The sequence below is a fragment of the Caretta caretta genome, chromosome 14, assembly GCF_965140235.1.
Source record: "Caretta caretta isolate rCarCar2 chromosome 14, rCarCar1.hap1, whole genome shotgun sequence".
In the NCBI taxonomy this organism is placed as follows: Eukaryota; Metazoa; Chordata; order Testudines; family Cheloniidae; genus Caretta; species Caretta caretta.
Window position 1 is genome coordinate 10,960,449 of NC_134219.1, and position 18,283 is coordinate 10,978,731.

An 18,283-nucleotide genomic window follows, 5' to 3' on the forward strand; every position below is an offset into this window, starting at 1 on the left:
CCGATCCTCATTCCCTTTTCTTCCTGTGTACAATTCTGGTCTATCAGATCTTTGTAATTTGTAGTTTTAGGGGACTGGTTCTGCTGCTGTTGGGTTTCTTGTGGTAAAGTTTAGGCCACGATTATACAGCGCCCCCTAGGGTATTGATGAGTATGGGCCACCAGGACAAACATACTGGGGCCCTAGCACAGTTGGAAGTGGTGAAACTGTCCCCCCGGTCAAAACCACACTGCTGCCCCGGAGCTCTGCATGGAGGGGACTTCGCTGGGGTGTGAGAGCAGGCACCCACGCACTCCCAGTGGCACAGTCCCCAGATGGCTGTGTGGAGGTAGGTGAGACAGCTCGAAGCAGTTTCATCTCCCTTTCAGTCTCCTGCAGCCCAGGTGTACCAGAGCCCAGGTGTACCAGAGTAACCCAGCCCAGGTGTACCAGAGCAGAGGGAAAACTCTGGGGTGTTCAATACTGACTCTGAGCAAAGACTGCCCCCTACTGAACCACCAGTGCCACTGCCCTGCAGGCCTCCAGACAAGTCCTGACTTGGACAAGGACCTGTGTAGCTTCTAAAAGCTGACGAGGGTCCAGCTTGCTGTGCTAATGGCTGCATTCTCCAAACAGCAGCCTGTAGCACTAGCTATTGGGAGGTTTATGCATGAAATCACACATCACCTTTAATACGCTCGTCTTAATACGAAGGGGCTCGTCTCTTCCTTACAAGATCACAGGTTTGGTTCCCTAGATTGTAAAAAGTTTGTCTTCACATGCTGGGCCAAGTTCTGCTTTCAGTTATACTGATGTAAATCTGGAATCATTCCATCGATGCCAGTGGAGTTAGGCCAGACTTACACTAGCAAGATTTGAAGCAGAATTTGGCCTTCTGCTTGTAACTGGGCGACTTTTATTGTTCACTGTCTAAATGCCTTGGAGGATCAGAAACCAGTTTGCGGCTATTTTCCTTTACAAACCAAACCCATTACGAACTTTGAGTGAGAACTCACAGGGGATTTGAGCCAATCGGTGGCCTCCGCATGCAAGTGAAAGCAATAAAATATAATTGAAGAGCTGCCACTTTTCTACTTAAAACTCAACCCAAAAGGGCTTTGCCACAGAGGTGTTTCAAACACCTGTGGCAAAAACGCATCCATTAAAACAAAATCCATCTTTCCGTCTCTCCTCCATGCCCTGAAATAGATAAATAAAATAAGAGGCAGCAGATGATAATAAAACTCACAAGTATTTTGGGACTGCCACTGCTTTGCATATTTATTAAGTAACATGCTGATTTGAAAGATCTAGGTTTACAGAAGAAGAAACGGAGTGTGAAGAACTATTGACCAACTTAAAAAATAAACCAGAAAAGGTTTGCTAGAAGCCAGCATCAACAGGAAGCCGAGGTGTGTTGACAGGCCTGGAGCCCGCTGCTGATTTCCAGGAAGGCAGCCACATTACGAGTTAGCATTGGTAAACAAGTCAACTTGGAGCTGCTGCCTAAGGTGGATTAGTGGTATTTATATAGAAAATAAGTTTTTGACTAGTAGATACAAGAGAAAAGGGCAGAGGGAAAAGCTGTAGGCAGAGTTACTGGGCTTTTCCAAATTACTACTATGGGCTGGTGCAAAAGAGTGCAAATCACAGCTCTTCCAAAGCCAGCAGGTCTGATGCATCTATTGTAGGTTATATCTCCGTTATATCTTTACATCTCACAGTCTTGAATGTATCCATCCTCTCAGCACCCCTGTGAGGTAGGGCAGTGCTAATATTCTCATTTTACAGATGGAGGACAGAGAGACTATGGACCAGATCCTGAACTGTATTTAGGTGACTAATTCCCATTGGCTCACCCACTCTCCAGACCATTCCCTCCGGCACTGCAGTAGGGCGAAATGTAGGACTTAAGCTGCAAAGGTGCAGCCATGATTTACACTACAGCGGTGTGATCAGAACTGGTGCAGCTTGCCCTTGTTTGAAACAAAGGTTAACTACACTGGTGAAGACTACACTTGTATAAATCGTGCCTGGACTTGGGGTTTGCATTAGTGCACAGACAACAGTGCACAACAGTGACTGAAATCCCAGTGTAGACATAGCTACTGAAAGCAGCTACGTTGGCACATTTCATTGAAGATTCAATTAAGTCACAAAGATTTCTAATAGTGTCTCTTATTACACCATCAAAGTTCAAATGGGACTTGAGTGATGCATAGATCTGCTGTAGACCAATTTCCCCCAGAGCATGTACACTATCTCCATCACGGGTGTAAAGATGTGACATACCAGGGTACAATCCAGACTAATAAGTAGCTGTGTCAACTCTGGCATCTAACCTGGGGAGCCCTTTACAATACTTTGCTGTTGTAGCCTCTGGACTGCAATGCTGCAATGCAATGCAAAGAGCCTTCAGCGTGCAAGTCACTCCCAGCTATGTCTGGGTATGTGCTGAAGCCAGCCAGACACACCCTGGCTCTTATCAGCAACGGTTATACTTCAGATGACCCCAATACACTCCCAGTCTTACATCTTCGCCCTAGAAATGTATGTCCTGTACTGCCCAGCCCGCTCCTGGACAATACAAGCTTACATAAAGTCCATTATTTCTTTAATAGAAATAATATTCACACAGCTTGCCATGCCAGATGGATTTTCCCAAACACTTCAACTTAAACACGTTGGATTAGATAAAACAGTAAAACAAGTTTATTAACTACGAAGAGATAGACTTTAAGTGAGTGCAAGTAATGAGACATAAAAGTCAGAAATGGTTTGTAGAAAATAAAGTTAAAACACTACTGGGACCTAATATAACAAACTCAGATTCAAATAAGTTTCTCACCATGTGCTTACAGCAGTCAGGACCACTGTTCCCTCTCAGCTCCCACACGCGCACACAGATCTTAAACCCCGCGCACACGGCGAAATGCCATGCGCACTTCGGCTTCGGTAGCGGTTGTTGGGTCTTTTTGCTTCTGCTGCGGCACTCCGGCTTGGGGTTTTTTTTGCTTTGGTGGCAGCACAGAAGAAATTTTTTGCGCACATGGCCTGTTAAAAATGAGAGGGAACATTGGTCGGGACCCCTTCTCCCAGAGTTCCATCAAATGCTTCCTTTGTCGCTTCTGGTGCTGCGATTGCAATGGACAGGGAGGAGTGTGTCTTGGTCTTTGCCCCTCCTTTTTTATAGTTTCAGTTTCCCTTCTGAAAAACATTTCCTGCTGGGTACCAGGAGACAAAAGGTCTATAGGGAAGGATGTTCCCTGTGGCTTTTTTCTCACCTATTTTAGCTTCTTTTATCTCCCCTTCCTGCTTGATGACTCTGTTTACTGCTTACATGCAAATTAATCGGATCACACATTGCTTTGTTGGAGACAGACCTGTTTGCCAATCACAGTTTGGAACATGAGTTAATAACACCTTACAGTGGAATCTTATAATTTCACATACAATGTTGCCACACATATTTTATCAGGACAATATTGACAAGCAAATTATGAGTTTTCAGATGATACCTTACAAGACATACTTTGTACAAAGATTATTACAATAGTGTGAATGGTGTGGGGGACACAGGGGTACATTCTGTCACAAAACAGCAATCACCTTTGATGCAAGCCAAAAGGGATGAACTTGAATTAAGGATGATGTCATTCTTCTCCTTTTGGTCATAAGAATGCACCATCCTTTCCACTCACTGAGCTAATGGCTTTAATTCCCCCCTCAGACCAATCTATATTCCTGGATAAAAATAATCATCATTTCCAAAGAGAGGAGGGCAGGACATCTGCATCTTAAACCTCTTTGTTCATTTCTTTGTCTTCCTTCACTCCTTTTTCTCTTGGATTCCTTACTTTGGCGTTGATCATTTTGGGGTTCTCAGTGATATCACTGAACTTCTGTGAGACCTTGGGCAAATCACATCTCCGCTCTGGGCCTCTGAGTCCCTTCCTACGGTTTGTCTGTCTTGTCTGTTCAGACTGTAAGCTCTTCGGGACAGGGACTGCCTCTTAGGGCTTGTCTATATGAGGAAATTAATTGGAATAGCTATTGCAGAATATTCTGGAATAGTTTCCCTTGTGGACACATTTATGCTGGAATAACCTATTCCTACTCCTATTTTACTTTAAATTCACTACCTAGCTTATTCTGGAATAACTTTCCCATATAAACACGATCTTACTTTGTATGGTATCTAGCACCACGGTCTTCCTGATCTTGGCTGGCACTGATATTTCAGGTGTGCCTGTCGTACAAACAACAGTATAATTTACAAGACAATTTGTTTCTTATTTCCCTTTATGAAGCCCCTGAGCCCAATATTTTCTACATGGTCTGGACAATCAGGGGGCTCAGCACCTCATTTAGACACTCCGGCACCCAGCCACCCATTTTAGACTTTCAGGACCCAGATCTCAATAACCAATTAGCAATCGTCCAGTTATCTCACAACATCTGACCACTGAGCCATAAGAACTCATAAGTCCCGCAATGGAGTAAGCTGGGACCCATAAAACGGTCCAGGGAAGGCCAGCTGAAAATGATGGTGTTCTGAAAATGGGCCACAGGCAGCCAACAAGTGACTCCATCTGTAGGGCCTAAGTCAAGAAGACACTTTTACCACCCTAGTCATGACTGAACCTTGGGTCTGAGGAATAAATCTGATCTTCTCTTAGAAGGTTGGTGTTGGCTGCTTGAGGATGGGATGCAGGGCATGGCAGGAGGTGAGCTGAGGAGTCTGTTTTGCCAGGGATCTTCCTGTTCTTCCCTCCCGCTTTTGTAGGGCAAGGTGAATGTAGGAGCCTTTGGAGGATACCCCAGATGCTGGCCTGAAGTTGCAACTACAGCCAGTCGCTGCATGGCTAAGTGGGGCGTTTGCCTCTCCCGCCGTGTGTGTTCACCTATTCCAGGCCAATCGCTCGGCCTGTTTGGTCGTAAGAGCAGATCCACAGCAGCTGATCATATTGTTGGCCTGTCACTTTGACTTCACTTATGGGCTAACATGCACTTTTTACTGTTTCTCTTTGTGCACCAAGCTGCTGTACTTACAACATAACTAACATGAAGTTTAGCCTGGTCTGGGATTGCCACTATATCTAACCATCAAGTGACCACTGTGATAATGGTATTATCACAAAATCATGTGACGGCCAGTTAGCATGAATTTCACATGAGTTCCCTCTGGGATTCAGTGTCTCTTGTGAGCTACTCAGACAGCACAACAAATTGTTGCTACAGGCCCTTTCAGCAGCTCCTTTACCTTCCAGTAATGGGAAAGAATAACTAAGAGGAAACTGTGGCATGTCATGGGATATTCCAGTATCTAAGACTTACAATTACACACTGAACAGCTTTAAAGGGACCAGTGGCTGCTGAGCAAACTTGTGACCACTGTGTACCCAAAACAAGTATTGCTTGCAGGCAAATCTCAGTGCAGATTATTCTTCTTAGCAGATAGTGCTACAAATGTTTTATTGTACTCTGTGTGCATGTAACACTCCCCTATTTAGTTTGAGGCAGGGAAGGTAGGTTGGTGGCTGATACTTCCAAAGATGCCCCAGGGGCTGAGTGGTCTGCAGGAACCAGAAGAGAGTCCAGAACCTCTTGATCTGAAGCATAAATAAAACTCTAGTCACGGTGTAGCCACTAGAGGGAGACAAAGAGCTATACAGAATTAATGTGGGTTACGTGCAGGATACTGAGCTAATGGCAAAGCTACTAACAACTCAGGAGTTTGCAAATCAGATTATACATTGCAATGTAATATTTTACCAATACAAGAGGGGTTGATAGGAAAGTGTACATAGGTCTGCAATGTGATGTGACAGCAAAAATAGACAATGCAATTTGGGGAGAGATTTCTGGGCCAGGAGAGACTGGGAGCTGAAGGTGAAACGTTGATGGATTCCTCCTCTTCCTTCCACTTTGTCCAAATTCCCCTGGATGGGGCACCTCATTGCACATCTGGGTCTCTCCAACACGGACCCTGCACAGGACATGCTGCAAAGGCAGAGTAAGTACAGCACAGAGCAGCACAAATTGTTATAATATACCTGTTTCTGATAGAGCCCAAACTCTCCAAAGCAGGAACGCACAATCCCTGCCCAAAGGGATCACAGTCAAAAGACAGACAGAGGGTAGGGGAACGACATACAACATATAGACATGTGTATGTATATTCCCACATGCTTAAGGGGAACATCCACCCACAGAAATCCACACGAGCAGGAAAATGGGCAGTTAAGGTAAGAGGGCATGTGAACTATGCCCTGCCCACTACATCACTTTTCTCATGTGCAGTCACACACTGCCCTCTGTCAGCAAGTCCCATACCTATCCAGCATGTACAGTAACACAACGACACACACACACGCTGCAGTCCTCACAAGCACACTCTAATGCTAACCCTTAACTCTGACCTCATGGGAAAACAACATCAGACCATTCCCCAGTCTGCAGACATCTAACAGACAGGCATATTACTAGTGCAAATGGTGGAGTTCAGGTTCAGCCCATCTGTCTCCATGCTCTACCCACCTCCTCTGCGGATGGCACCCATTGACCCATGCAATTCTAGATCCACGGTCTACGTAGCCCACAAGACATAAGCTATTTCTTACTTCCCTGTGCTGGCATGTAGTCCACTGTCCAAGTCATGATCTAGCCCTATGTCACCATTTTAAAAGTCTGTGCTTCCAAATGAATTTTTAATCCCTTTCCACTTTCATTTTAAATCAACCCCTCTTTGATTTTATTTGCAGCTGCAGTGGCTCAAGAATTATAGCTTTTCTCGTCCTTGATCACTGCTCCATTTAGCTGGAAATGAGGTAGCAGCGTCTGTTGTTGATATAATGTTGCTGGGATTTTTTTTTTTTGCATGCAGGAAAGAGATGTCTTAATGCCCATTAGATGAAACCTGTAAAAACATTTGATGCTGTAAGGCACCAACCATACCGTATCTCTCAGTTAATCAGCAAGGAGGCAGGCTGCAAAGGGATGACTTTCTCTAGCTTGCAGGCAGAAGAGGAACAGTAACAGTTATGGGCTAGAAAAGAACACCCCAGTTGTAGAAGCGTAGACAGGTGCTGTACATTCAGAATTAGTTGCACATCAAAAGCGAAGGGCTAACTGTTTTAGGCGTGGTGGAAACCTCTCTTGGACTTAATCTAGTACAAAGCATTTACCTTTTCCGTAGTGCTTCTGTGATGACAGTATTTTGACTGCCAATTGATTTCCTATCATGCACAGACAGTCAATTTGATACCCAGGGAACCCAATGCTAATTTCACAAAGAATGAGTAATCTACATTGAAACTACAAAGTCTAAACGGGCTTTCAGTTTGCAACCAGAAAGGGAGGTCCCTTCTGCAAATCAAATGGCCCATGCTGTCACAATTAGCCTCACCCAGTGCACACTAGATGCAAAGTTCCCTCTTAAATGACAAAGCTCAAACAAATTAAGACACATGTTGACTTAAATTGCCATATATTCTCTAAAGCTACAGCTACAGTGGTATATTGGAAGCATGGTAAATTGTTAAGCTAGTATATCTGCTCAAGGACATTATTTGAGCAAGCAAGAGTGTGAACAGACACATGGATGTCAAGGACATGCTGTTTTTTTTAGACAGCAAGCAAGTCTTTGAAAGGCAAAGACGTTTGAGTGGGGGGTTGGGGGAGTGAAATTACTGAATGCTAACTGTGTGTCTCTCACCAGCATAAGCTGGTCCAATAAAAGATATTCCCTTGCCCACCTTGTCTTCCTAAGTGCCTTTCGATGTTTGCTGCAGGTAAAACAGTTATTGAAAGAAAAGACTATTTTCTAGTATGTGATGAAATTGAATGAGAGAGCCGGGCATCCAATGCTGGCTCTTCCACCCATTGCCAATCTATTGTTCCCCAACGTTCACAGCTGGAGGCCAGGACACCCGAGTCCAGATCCAGCCCTGCCACTGACTCAGTAATGCCCTGATCCCGTGTCCAGTGGATGTCAATGGAAAAGCTTCCATTGACTTTTATAAGTGTTGGCTGAAACCTTGGATGTGTCATTTAACCACTCTGTGCCTCAGTTTTTCCATCTATAAAATGGGCATAATACCTGTCTCATTGATGTGCTGCAATTAAAAAAATTAGAAGGCCCAACCCTTATTCATAAGCGTAGTGCACATGTGAGGAGTCCCACTGCCCTCATTGGGACATCCTAGATGTGGCCCGTTTGCATGAGTTGGAGTTGCTGGATGCCGTTTTTATGAAGCACTTTGAGCTGCTATGATATTAGGTGCTGAATGACTGTTAGACAGGCAAAGGCCGGGCCAATCTTTAACAAAGATTATACAGTTTACAGCCATGTGTAACCCCTGGGAAAACATGCTCATTATAATTCTCAAATCCCCTGACACACCATGAAGCCTGTTCTGCCACCCAGACGCATCGCGACGAGCTGGCTGGGATCTGAGTAGGTGCAGAATAAGGTACGGCTCAATGGGAGTTTAGGATGTTGCCTCTGACCCAGGTATAGCAGACCCTGCAGCAGTAGTTTACAGCCTGTGGTACACAGACACCTGGGGGTCCGCAGACCATGTCTAAGATTTCCAAAGGGGTCCATGCTGCCATTTGAAATTTGTTTGGGGGAGGCGGAGTTCCACAAAAAAAAAAAAAAAAAAAAAAAAAAAAAGGTTGAAACCACCTTTTTAGGGTCGGGGGGGGTGAGGGGAGGGTGGAGGAATGTTCTGGGGTGGGATGTGTAGCAGGGCCTGGGCCAGCCCCCCAAGAGGGGAAGGGGACGGAGGTCCACCCAGCCCTTCTCTGCTCCCAGCTCGGCTCCAACCAGGCTTGGGCTCCCCCCGCTCCGCACTGGTCCCATTCCCTGCTCCTGGCGGTGGCTCAGGCCCCGTCCCCGCTTTCAGCCTCCGCCGGCATGGACACAGTCTATTACTGGTGGGGGGTGGGGGTTAATGAGAGGAAAAGTTTGGGGACCGCTGTTATAGGGCAAGGTGACCTAATCCTCGTATGACCCCAAACTGAATGGCTCCACCATCCTGATCACGTGAGACTCCTGGCTCGCCCCCTGTGGTAGGCAGGCGAAATCGGAACAGTAACATGGTTCTAAAGCTAGGGATGACATTGGGGGTTGTTCATGTTTTAGTGGCGACGCAGCAAACCAGAAGCAGTTTCTATTAGTGGCTCTGTCATCCATGGGATGGCTAGCAGTGAGCAGAAGATGATGTAAACTCAGACAGACACCCTGGTATTTAAGGTTATGTCATACACCACTTCTGAGTCATAATAATGCAAGAGTGTTTCCACACCCTAAATCAGTGGCTGTGATTTCCCCTGTTATATAACTCCACATGCCTGATAAAAATAATCTTTTTAGCTGTCCGGAAGAAGTGTCTCACTTTATATCAATAATGCTTTATGTCTCCGTATTACTGTTACTTATAGTGTGGTAAGACCCAGAGGTCTAAGACCGGGCTCGGCTGCACGGTGCTCGGCCCTGTACAAACGTGTAGTAGCTGACGGTCCCTGCCCCAATGAGCACACTTTTAAAAATTATTTAGGAATATTATTAGTCTTTTGCGTGCCAATCTCAATAAGATTCTATGGCCTACTCTGTCCTCTCCAAATCTAGCCTAGCTATACATTTGTGGTGTGGGGGGAGGGGAAACCAAATTCGCTCTCATTGACTTAAGAGTGAATTGCAAAACACATGAGAGTAGTCAGTACACTGTATGCCTGAGGTACAGCTGGCTGGAAACAGATTTGCTGCAAATTTTCAAGCTTTCACAAATTGCTCTTGGTCTGCATGGGGCTGAAACTGAGACCTTTTGACATTTTTCATGGAGAAGCAAGAGACAGAAACCTTGTAGCCAAGCGTTTCCTGGTTAGGCTACTCACTTGGAATGCGGGCGACCAGGTTCAATTTGCTGCTGTGCGTCAAGCAGGTCCCAGGTGAGTGCTGTAATCACCAGGCTATTAGCTATTCCACTTGCTCGCTTTCCTCCCTCTCCTTCCCCCACCCCAGATTCCATCCTGGACCTCAGAAACCTTCCCAAACAAAAGGTTTGTTGCACATGATGTGTTTCCATAAACATTTTTGGTTGCAACTAATTGGCACGGTTGGTCGAACAATTACCCCCTTGCTCTAGTGCTGGGCTTGCTCAGGAAACGTAGCTGTAGCTTATCACACGCCAATGGTCTCACGTCACCACCATGCAACTGTGGACTCAAAGGTTATGAGGTAAGGGTTTTTCCCCTCCCCCAAAAAAGTGACTGATGACTTAGGGGCACAATTTTCAAACCACACTGCCTGCTGAAAATCAAGCCCTTTTACAGTTGCCAATTTGGAACCCCAAATCCTTAATATCGTTTCAAAATATTGGGTGATAATCTTTTCTTCCTGTGCATTTGCACAGACTTGAAGGGCCTCGTGGTATCTTCACCTGTAATTTTACCCCAGCATGATGCTGACGGTGTCAGTGGAGATACTCAGCATTTACACCAGCATGACAGCAGAATGTACAGCAGGGTGAAAGCAATGCATTTAAACTAGTCTGAAAACCAGTGCAGGTCCCATGTATCTACTGCCAGCTAAAGCGAACCAGCGCTGATGTGACTATGCCATGTTGCCAATAGACAGTAGGTTGCATATCAAGCCCTCTCTTTTGTAAAGGATCAGCACAGGGGTGTGTTAAGTTCTGACCTTAAACCTCGTGTCTGTTGCTCAATCCGTAAGTTACTGGTCATCTGAGAAGCTGTCTCCTTAGGCCCCTAGGCCTGCAAGTCTGGGTAATTTGGTCACTATTGTAAGAAAGAGCAGAGATACTAAGGTAAGGAAGGTTTCAGAGTAGCTGCCATGTTAGTCTGTATCCGCAAAAAGAAAAGGAGGACTTGTGGCACCTTAGAGACTAACCAATTTATTTGCGCATAAGCTTTCGTGAGCTACAGCTCACTTCTTCCCACTTTATGCATCTGATGAAGTGAGCTGTAGCTCACGAAAGCTTATGCTCAAGTAAATTGGTTAGTCTCTAAGGTGCCACAAGTCCTCCTTTTCTTTTTAAGGTAAGGAAGAAAACTAGGTTCCCTTAGCTTTTTCTCAGTCTGTCATGGCAAGCGGGACATTTTTTTTATTTGTTGGTTGTAGTCCTACTAGAACAGTGGAAAGTATAAACAATTTGCAGTCTACCATGGCTGCTTGTTTTTCCCCCAGGGGCAGCAGGAAGCGGGTGTTAGGAGCCCTACTGAGGAACACAAAGAGCTTAGGATGTGTATCTACTTCTTTAAAGCGCTCAAGAACTGATAGCTTTATTTAAGTAACTTTCAGTCCCCTGTAAAAATTGGGTGTTTAGAAAGTAGCTTCATGAGCAAAGGTAGTCTGGCATTACATCGCTGCAGTGACAAGTGTTTTATGGACAGGGGGCGTATTTTCACATGTAATTTAATTGGGGTATGGACCTGAGACTAACTGAAGAGGGACCTTAAAAGATGTGCCATATTATGGGTTGTTTCTCCAGGACCAATGATAACTAATAATAGACCTTCAAGTGTATGGGCTGAAAAAAGACCATCCCACTCTCTGACACACTAAAGCAAATATACAGCTGAGAGCAGAAAAATTTAAAAGTTTATTAAACATTAAGAACAACAGACAAAAAAATTTGGGCTGAACAGCATACAGGATGCAATCCAATGCATGACATACATTTAATTTGATCTTATATGTTAAACTTGTATTTAAACAGATGCTGTCTTGTGGTGTTGCCCAAAATACAATGGTTGATCACCTGTAATTTTTAAATATTTTTTTCCAAGTTTTAAAAAACAAAAAATAAACCACCCTTCTCTCGCCAAGAAACCACACACAGAAATCATTTTTAGAGTGACATTAATGACTGACAAACCCACAAAGGCAAGATGATCATTCAATCCTCATCCCATTTTGCAGAGGCTTCGATCCAGTGTCTGTGATGTTATGTAGCATATTGACACTGCAATAGATAGGCACAGCAGAATGAGTTAAGTGTGAAATGTGAATGTTTTCCTTTAGCTCTGAATTCCTTGCTTTTGTGGATTTAAGTCAGCACTTTCATTCCATGATGCTGGTTATTTTAGTGCCAACAGCATCAGAAGACCCCCCTAATTCCTAAGGCAATAAAACCTATATGACTAGAATTGAAATTGAAAATGATTTATTTTTTAAACAGTGGGTTTTTTTTTTAAAAGTTGAAATAATTGATTTAAGGGCTAGCATAATGCAAACATTTCGCCAATGCTTATTGTTTACTTATTAGATTTCAGTGGATTATCGTGCAAATACATTGTCAGATCCTTTTTAAATGCCATATAATTTGACAGACCTAAGAACTCCTTTAGAGACAATAAGGCCCATCAGAATCTTGAGTATCCCTGATACAGTGCCCTTATAAGTTGAATACAAGGTAAAAAAAATGTTTTAAAAATTGTTATTCTTTTGGGGAAGCGTCCTAGGCTGAGAATTTATATTTCAAGGTTTATCCCAGATGTTTTTTTTTTCTTAAACAGTGAGGTACCCAAATCCCGCTGTAAGAGAGTGGAGTCCCTGACGCCTTTAGGTGCCTCAGACAATCCTAGCCTAAATGCCCTAGTTATAAACCCCTAAAAATGATGGTGTCAATGGTGGTTTTTATGGAAATGTTGACACAACTCTAGATAGCAGCGCTCCTGGGCGTTAATTTATTATTATTATTAGCTACTGGACTTCCACAGCCCTTCTTGATTATTCTGAGTCTCTCCAAGTCAAACAACATGGTTTCGTTTTGTTGTGCAGGATGCATTTGTCAAATGTTCATACCATGAAAACAGTATGCATGACCTATAGATATAAGGCACCTGAACAGACTCAGAAATGTTTGTGATGGTGGATGAGGTAGCTGCAAGAAACCTCTGCTGGCACACGGTGGAAAGCCTACCTTGTTCCTCCTCCCCAACCCACCCCCAATAAATAAGTCTGAGACAGCCACCCTACAAAAACAAGTATGTCTACCCACCCCTTTGCCCCACTAAAAAAATGACAAAAGTGCTCATTTATAAAGTTTCTCAGCTGCCTGTGTATGTTTGGATGAACGATTGTGACAACAATGCAAACTACCAATAATTCCTAGCTGATTTCACAACCACCATTTCTGTTCTTTCAGACTTCAGTTGCAGTATGTCACAAAAGATGGCATGCCAGCAGTGTTGCAAATTTGCCACTTTGCTGCTGTGTGCCCACGTTACTGGCATCTTCCTGCCACTACCAAAAAGCTTTTTTTTTTTTTTAAATCAGTTTGTTTTCTGGTCAGTGGCTATATTAACTTGTATCCAACACTTTCAGGCCAAATACATATTCCTCACAGCCCATCTGATTTAGACTGGCCAATAATTGACTTTCTATGCTCTGACCCTTCCTGAAGCTCACAGACATGCAATCCACAGAATTAATGATTCACAGGAAACTACTGAGTATTAAGGGACCCTGTGGATTTTGAGGGGAAAAAAATTGAAAGATCTCATTGATGAAAAGATGTGTTTGATGTAGAATAAATGTTTAGTCATTTGTAACAACTTCCTTAAGCAAAAATATGATTTACTGGAATGAATAACCTTTTTATTTAAAATAAAAACAAAAAAAAAAGTGATAAAACCCTAGAAAACTGTGAGAGCCAGATATGGAGCACCGTATTTTACTCACATGTAAATAAATGTATGCAATACATATACGTGTATAAATGGCCAAGGCTATTTATTAAGAATTTCAGATGGAAACAAATTCTAGCAGCAGCGGATTTGAAATGAGCGTGAGATTTTTTTTGTAGTCTACATTATTTTTCTGCCTCTACAAAATATTGCATTGTCTAATACATATTTGACTAAACCTCCATGTTGTGCTTTGTCTGTGTCAAACAGATTCTTTATATGTTTCTGATGGAAAATTATAAAGCCTCTTAATATTTTAGTAATATGAAGCACCCTGTCAAGCCACATTACCTTCAGAAAATTTTAATTTAAAGCACAACACATGTTGATGTGTCCGTGGTAGGTTTAAAATATTAAAGATCTCAAAAAACCTAAAGCACTTCCTCTCTGTACAATATTGGTGAATATATATCTTTGCTATATATTTTAAACATGGAATAACTTTTTCTTTTTCTTTGCTATATATAATATGTCTTTCAAAATACACTGTCAGTATTTGTGTTTGAAAAATACTGTACAAAACACCCCATACTATAATTATTCTGTATAAACTTTATACATTTTATAATATCTATTCTTTTGGTCTATAGTAAACATATAAATTGATTGGATTAACCACAGTATATGACAACACCATTGCCTTCTGAAATTCACCAGTGTTTCTTACATTTGTTTTCAGAAGTCCACTTTGTAACAGAACATATGTTCAAAAGCAGATAGAGAGAAAACAGAATAAAGTTCAGATCAGTTCAAGACATGCTCAAAATAACATCACTAGGAAAAGTGGGATTTGCAAAACAGTGACTCTTCTAACTGAATAAAAATTATTTTAAAACAGCAAGATATAATCCTCAGAAAATATATTACAAAAAGTGGAAAAATTAATAGTTAATTAAATCACAAAATGGGACGCCGAGCAATGCAAAATTAAATGAAAATTAAAACAAAAACTCCTCTAATTTCAACATCAAATCTGATACTTTTAAATTTTGTTCTTGTATCAACTAATTGTCCTCTCTCTTTCATACACACATTCTGTTCCAGGGATGCTTTCAGCATGCTTATATCAATAGGTCTTTTATTTCTGAGACATTATTAGGTAGGGAAGTCATCCTACGTCCACTAGGAACACCCAGGCAGCATGCGCTAGTGTACAATAGGATTATTGATTTAGGTACAGACAGTGCAAAATACACACTCTGTATTCTATTAATAGTACTCCTATCTATCTGGCGTTTGTGGAAATAAAAGGAAACTTAGTAGATATAGGTAAGTCATATTGGGATCTATACCGAGCAGAGCTAACTCAGTCTAACAGCACTTTAAATCTGAAGACAGCGATCACCAAAACTTAAAATACAAAAAAAGCCATCTATAAATTAATATTTCTGTAGTGTTGTACTGAATTATTGTTTGTGCACTTCATTAGCATGTTAACTTTTCAGATTAGACAAAATTAAACAATAGCTTGTTACTCTTGAAAACTGAGATCTACCTTTTTTTATTGTTATGGTTTATTTTTACTGGGATCTTTGCAAGTAAATGGTGAGGATGAAACTGTTTAGAACAACATAAAAATCCTAATCAGAAGCAGCATTGACAAAAAAAAATGTAAAAGCTTACTATGGCAGTTCTTAATAGTCCAGGTAAAAATGTGTCACCCTTTGAAGAAGGTTTCATTAAAAAGGGAAGTGCTGAGCTGTGCACACACAAATGAAAAATAATGTAAGTCAGTTTTGTTTCTGCTTCTGGTAAAGTGCTGATGACAGACAGGTTGGTTTGGGTGTGGTACTATCAAAAAGGAAACACATTGTCCAGCTATTAAAATGCCAACCCACAACAAAAAAGAAAGGGGGGGGATAGCCATTTACAGGGGCCCGTGCCGAGCTTCATACTTCGCCAGCACGTTCTTGCATTTGCCCAGCTCTTTCCGTAAGTCAGCCACCTCTTGGCGGAGGGCTGAGTTCTCTTTCTCCAGGAAAGAGGCGCGGATGGCAATCTGGTTTTCCTTCAGCCTCCGGGCGTCTCTCGATCGCTTGGCAGCCATATTGTTCTTTCTACGTCTTGCCCAGTATTTGTCATCCTGCTCATTAAGTACATAAAGAAAGAGACAAGATATTAGATTTCAGTAAACTAAGAACTCCTTAAGGCACAAGGTTTCACTGTTAACCACACTGCAGTCTCTCAGCTCCGAAGTGACTTTAACTTTGATTTTTCACTGGCCGTTGCTGCTTTCATTTGCACATCCCACTGAACAGTGGCAATATCAGTAATTCTTGGGGCAAATACTAAATCTATGTGTAATAGTCTCTCAAATGGGCATACATGTCTGACTATTTAGCTAAGTGTCTGCACGAAGCTCACCATCATGGTATCTTGGTTCTGAAGACGTCCAAAGAATAATTAACAAGCAGCTGGAGCCTCGCTGGCAGCAGGATACCACTCATCCTGATTACCCCAGTGAGGAGCACAAACAATCTGAAATGGGGATGGTGTATAGGAGTCATTGTCAAGTCAAGGGATTAAGGGTCCCAACTCACTTCCACTGAAGCAACTGGGGATTCCACTGGAGCTGAAACAGACCCCCTAAGGGACAAAACCTGATCCAATGAATGCAAAGACCAAATCTCCATTGACTTCAATGGAGGAAGATCAGGTCCTAAAGCATATATAAATGTGTGAAGCACATGTCCTGGCCTGGAATTCCCCATCATGGCTGGGCGTGCTCTCCCCTGTGCTGATTGGCTGCCTGAGCCACAGTCTCTTCTACTCAGCCTCACTTCACGTGCTCTCCACCCTTCCCTCCCTACCCCTATCCACCTTGCCACTTCTCCCTTCCTTTGCCTTTTGTTTAGCTTATTACCCCCCTCCTTTAAAAAAAAAAAAAAAAAGAAGTCCTGGAAACTTGGCACTCACATGCGGTTTGCCATCAAATTGTTTGCTCTGCTGGTATGATGCATCTCCTTCCCCTACCATTTGTCTACCTTGTCTATTCAGACTGTAAGCTCTATAGGGCAGTGACTATCTTTTACTCTGTATATACAGTGCCGAGCACAATGAGGCCCGGTTATCCGTCACTGGCTTCTAAGGCACAATTAAAATACAAGTAATAATAATAGGCCCCTGGAACGGATATCCTTGGAGAGGCCACTGTGCTGGGTTTGAGACGGGGCAGGAAGGGTGGGGGGGGGAAATAGGGGTGGACTGCTTTTGCCTCACAGCTCAACATACGTTTTCAGTCAAGTGCCTATGCGGCGTGCTCACTGAGGTTTGTCCCAAAGTGCCTCAGTATGTTTCCTAGGTTAAGATGTACGAAAAGTATTAGTCATAAAACTCGTGTTGCCTTCTGGAGTTCAGCCTTGTTGGGCACCAAAGGAGACAAATGACCCATTCATTCATTGTACCTGATTTTGCCCCTCACTTAAGAATTAAACAGACTTCAGTGAAATAAGCATTCGGTAGTTTCAGTGTTACTTTGATCTTCCCAAATTGGAAGCACACCTCTGGGTGACTGGCCACATGCTGACAGGGTCGTGCACATTCCAAAAAGTGAACTTCATCCATCTGCAGCACAAGGCCTGTACACTAATTAAGCCCCACTCAGAATACCTCCTGGCACGAACAGTTTAGGTCAAAATTCTCCCTCAGATTCATACAGCCCATCTCAGCTCCCATGTTCTGCCTCCCTTCTAAGGGTGGATTTCCCATTGCACACAAATTGGGAGCAGAATAGTGTATCAGTTCTGAGATTTACGCAGAGAGGAGAATTCTGTCCTTAGGCTGCATTGAACTTTTCAGGTACCCCTTATGAAACATTTTCTCCCAAATGCCAATGGTTGGAAACAGAGAAGGCAAATATTTTAAACACTGCAACTGCCCTCAGCCATCAGTCAGCACACTAGGCCCGCTGTACTGCTGTTCTGTGCCTTGCATCACATTTACAATAGAGCAAAGCAAGAGGAAAACACTTCCCGTTTTGCTTTGGTAACATTTTCTATCCCCATTACATTCAATTTGCACTGGTGCAAGTGACTATACCCAGTGCAGGGCAAGGGTGAGGTGGGCCCAATGTATCAAAATCTCCGTTCACTTGTTCTTAGATGGGACCCCCAAAAAGCCCCTTAAAAAAAAAGCAAAAAGCCATGACCCTAAATCTTGGTTTACAATTTCCCATCTCATTCCTCTCCACAAAAAATCAGCTTTAAGCAATTTATTATTGTGCCATCTAGACCTCATGCATCTTTATTTTAACAAACTGCAATGGCAAATCCCTTAATCCAGCCTGAGAGAGACCAGACTGGCATTTCAGAATCACATGCAATCCAGAGACAGTTGATTGGACAAATCTGTTTACCCTTCCCTTCCCATCCCAACAGCCAATCCTCACACCAGGACAGAGAGTGCTTGGGTCAAGCACTCAGTTAACAGCCAAGGGCAACCAAATGTGATTATCTTAGACGGGAACCAGGACCCTGAGTCCCCATTCAATCACACACTGAAAACACAAAGCCTCCAAGCATGAAGGATACTACGTTTTCAGTTGTTGATATGAAATACTCCAAGAGCATCCTGGCTGACAATTTTCTTT

The 18,283-nt window shown here is 42.9% G+C and overlaps 1 protein-coding gene across 2 annotated transcripts in view; it reads right to left on the bottom strand.

Moving 5' to 3' along the window:
* Positions 1–11,593: 11,593 nt before the first annotated feature.
* Positions 11,594–18,283, bottom strand: part of HLF (HLF transcription factor, PAR bZIP family member) — a 44,350-nt gene continuing 37,660 nt past the window's right edge. The window contains exon 4 of one of the 2 annotated variants that reach the window (XM_048817705.2): positions 11,594–15,781. In XM_048817705.2, coding sequence (XP_048673662.1) covers positions 15,563–15,781 — 219 coding nt within the window. In that variant the 3' untranslated portion in view covers positions 11,594–15,562. The remainder of the gene's footprint in view (positions 15,782–18,283) is intronic. The other variant, XM_048817706.2, reaches the window with a different exon arrangement.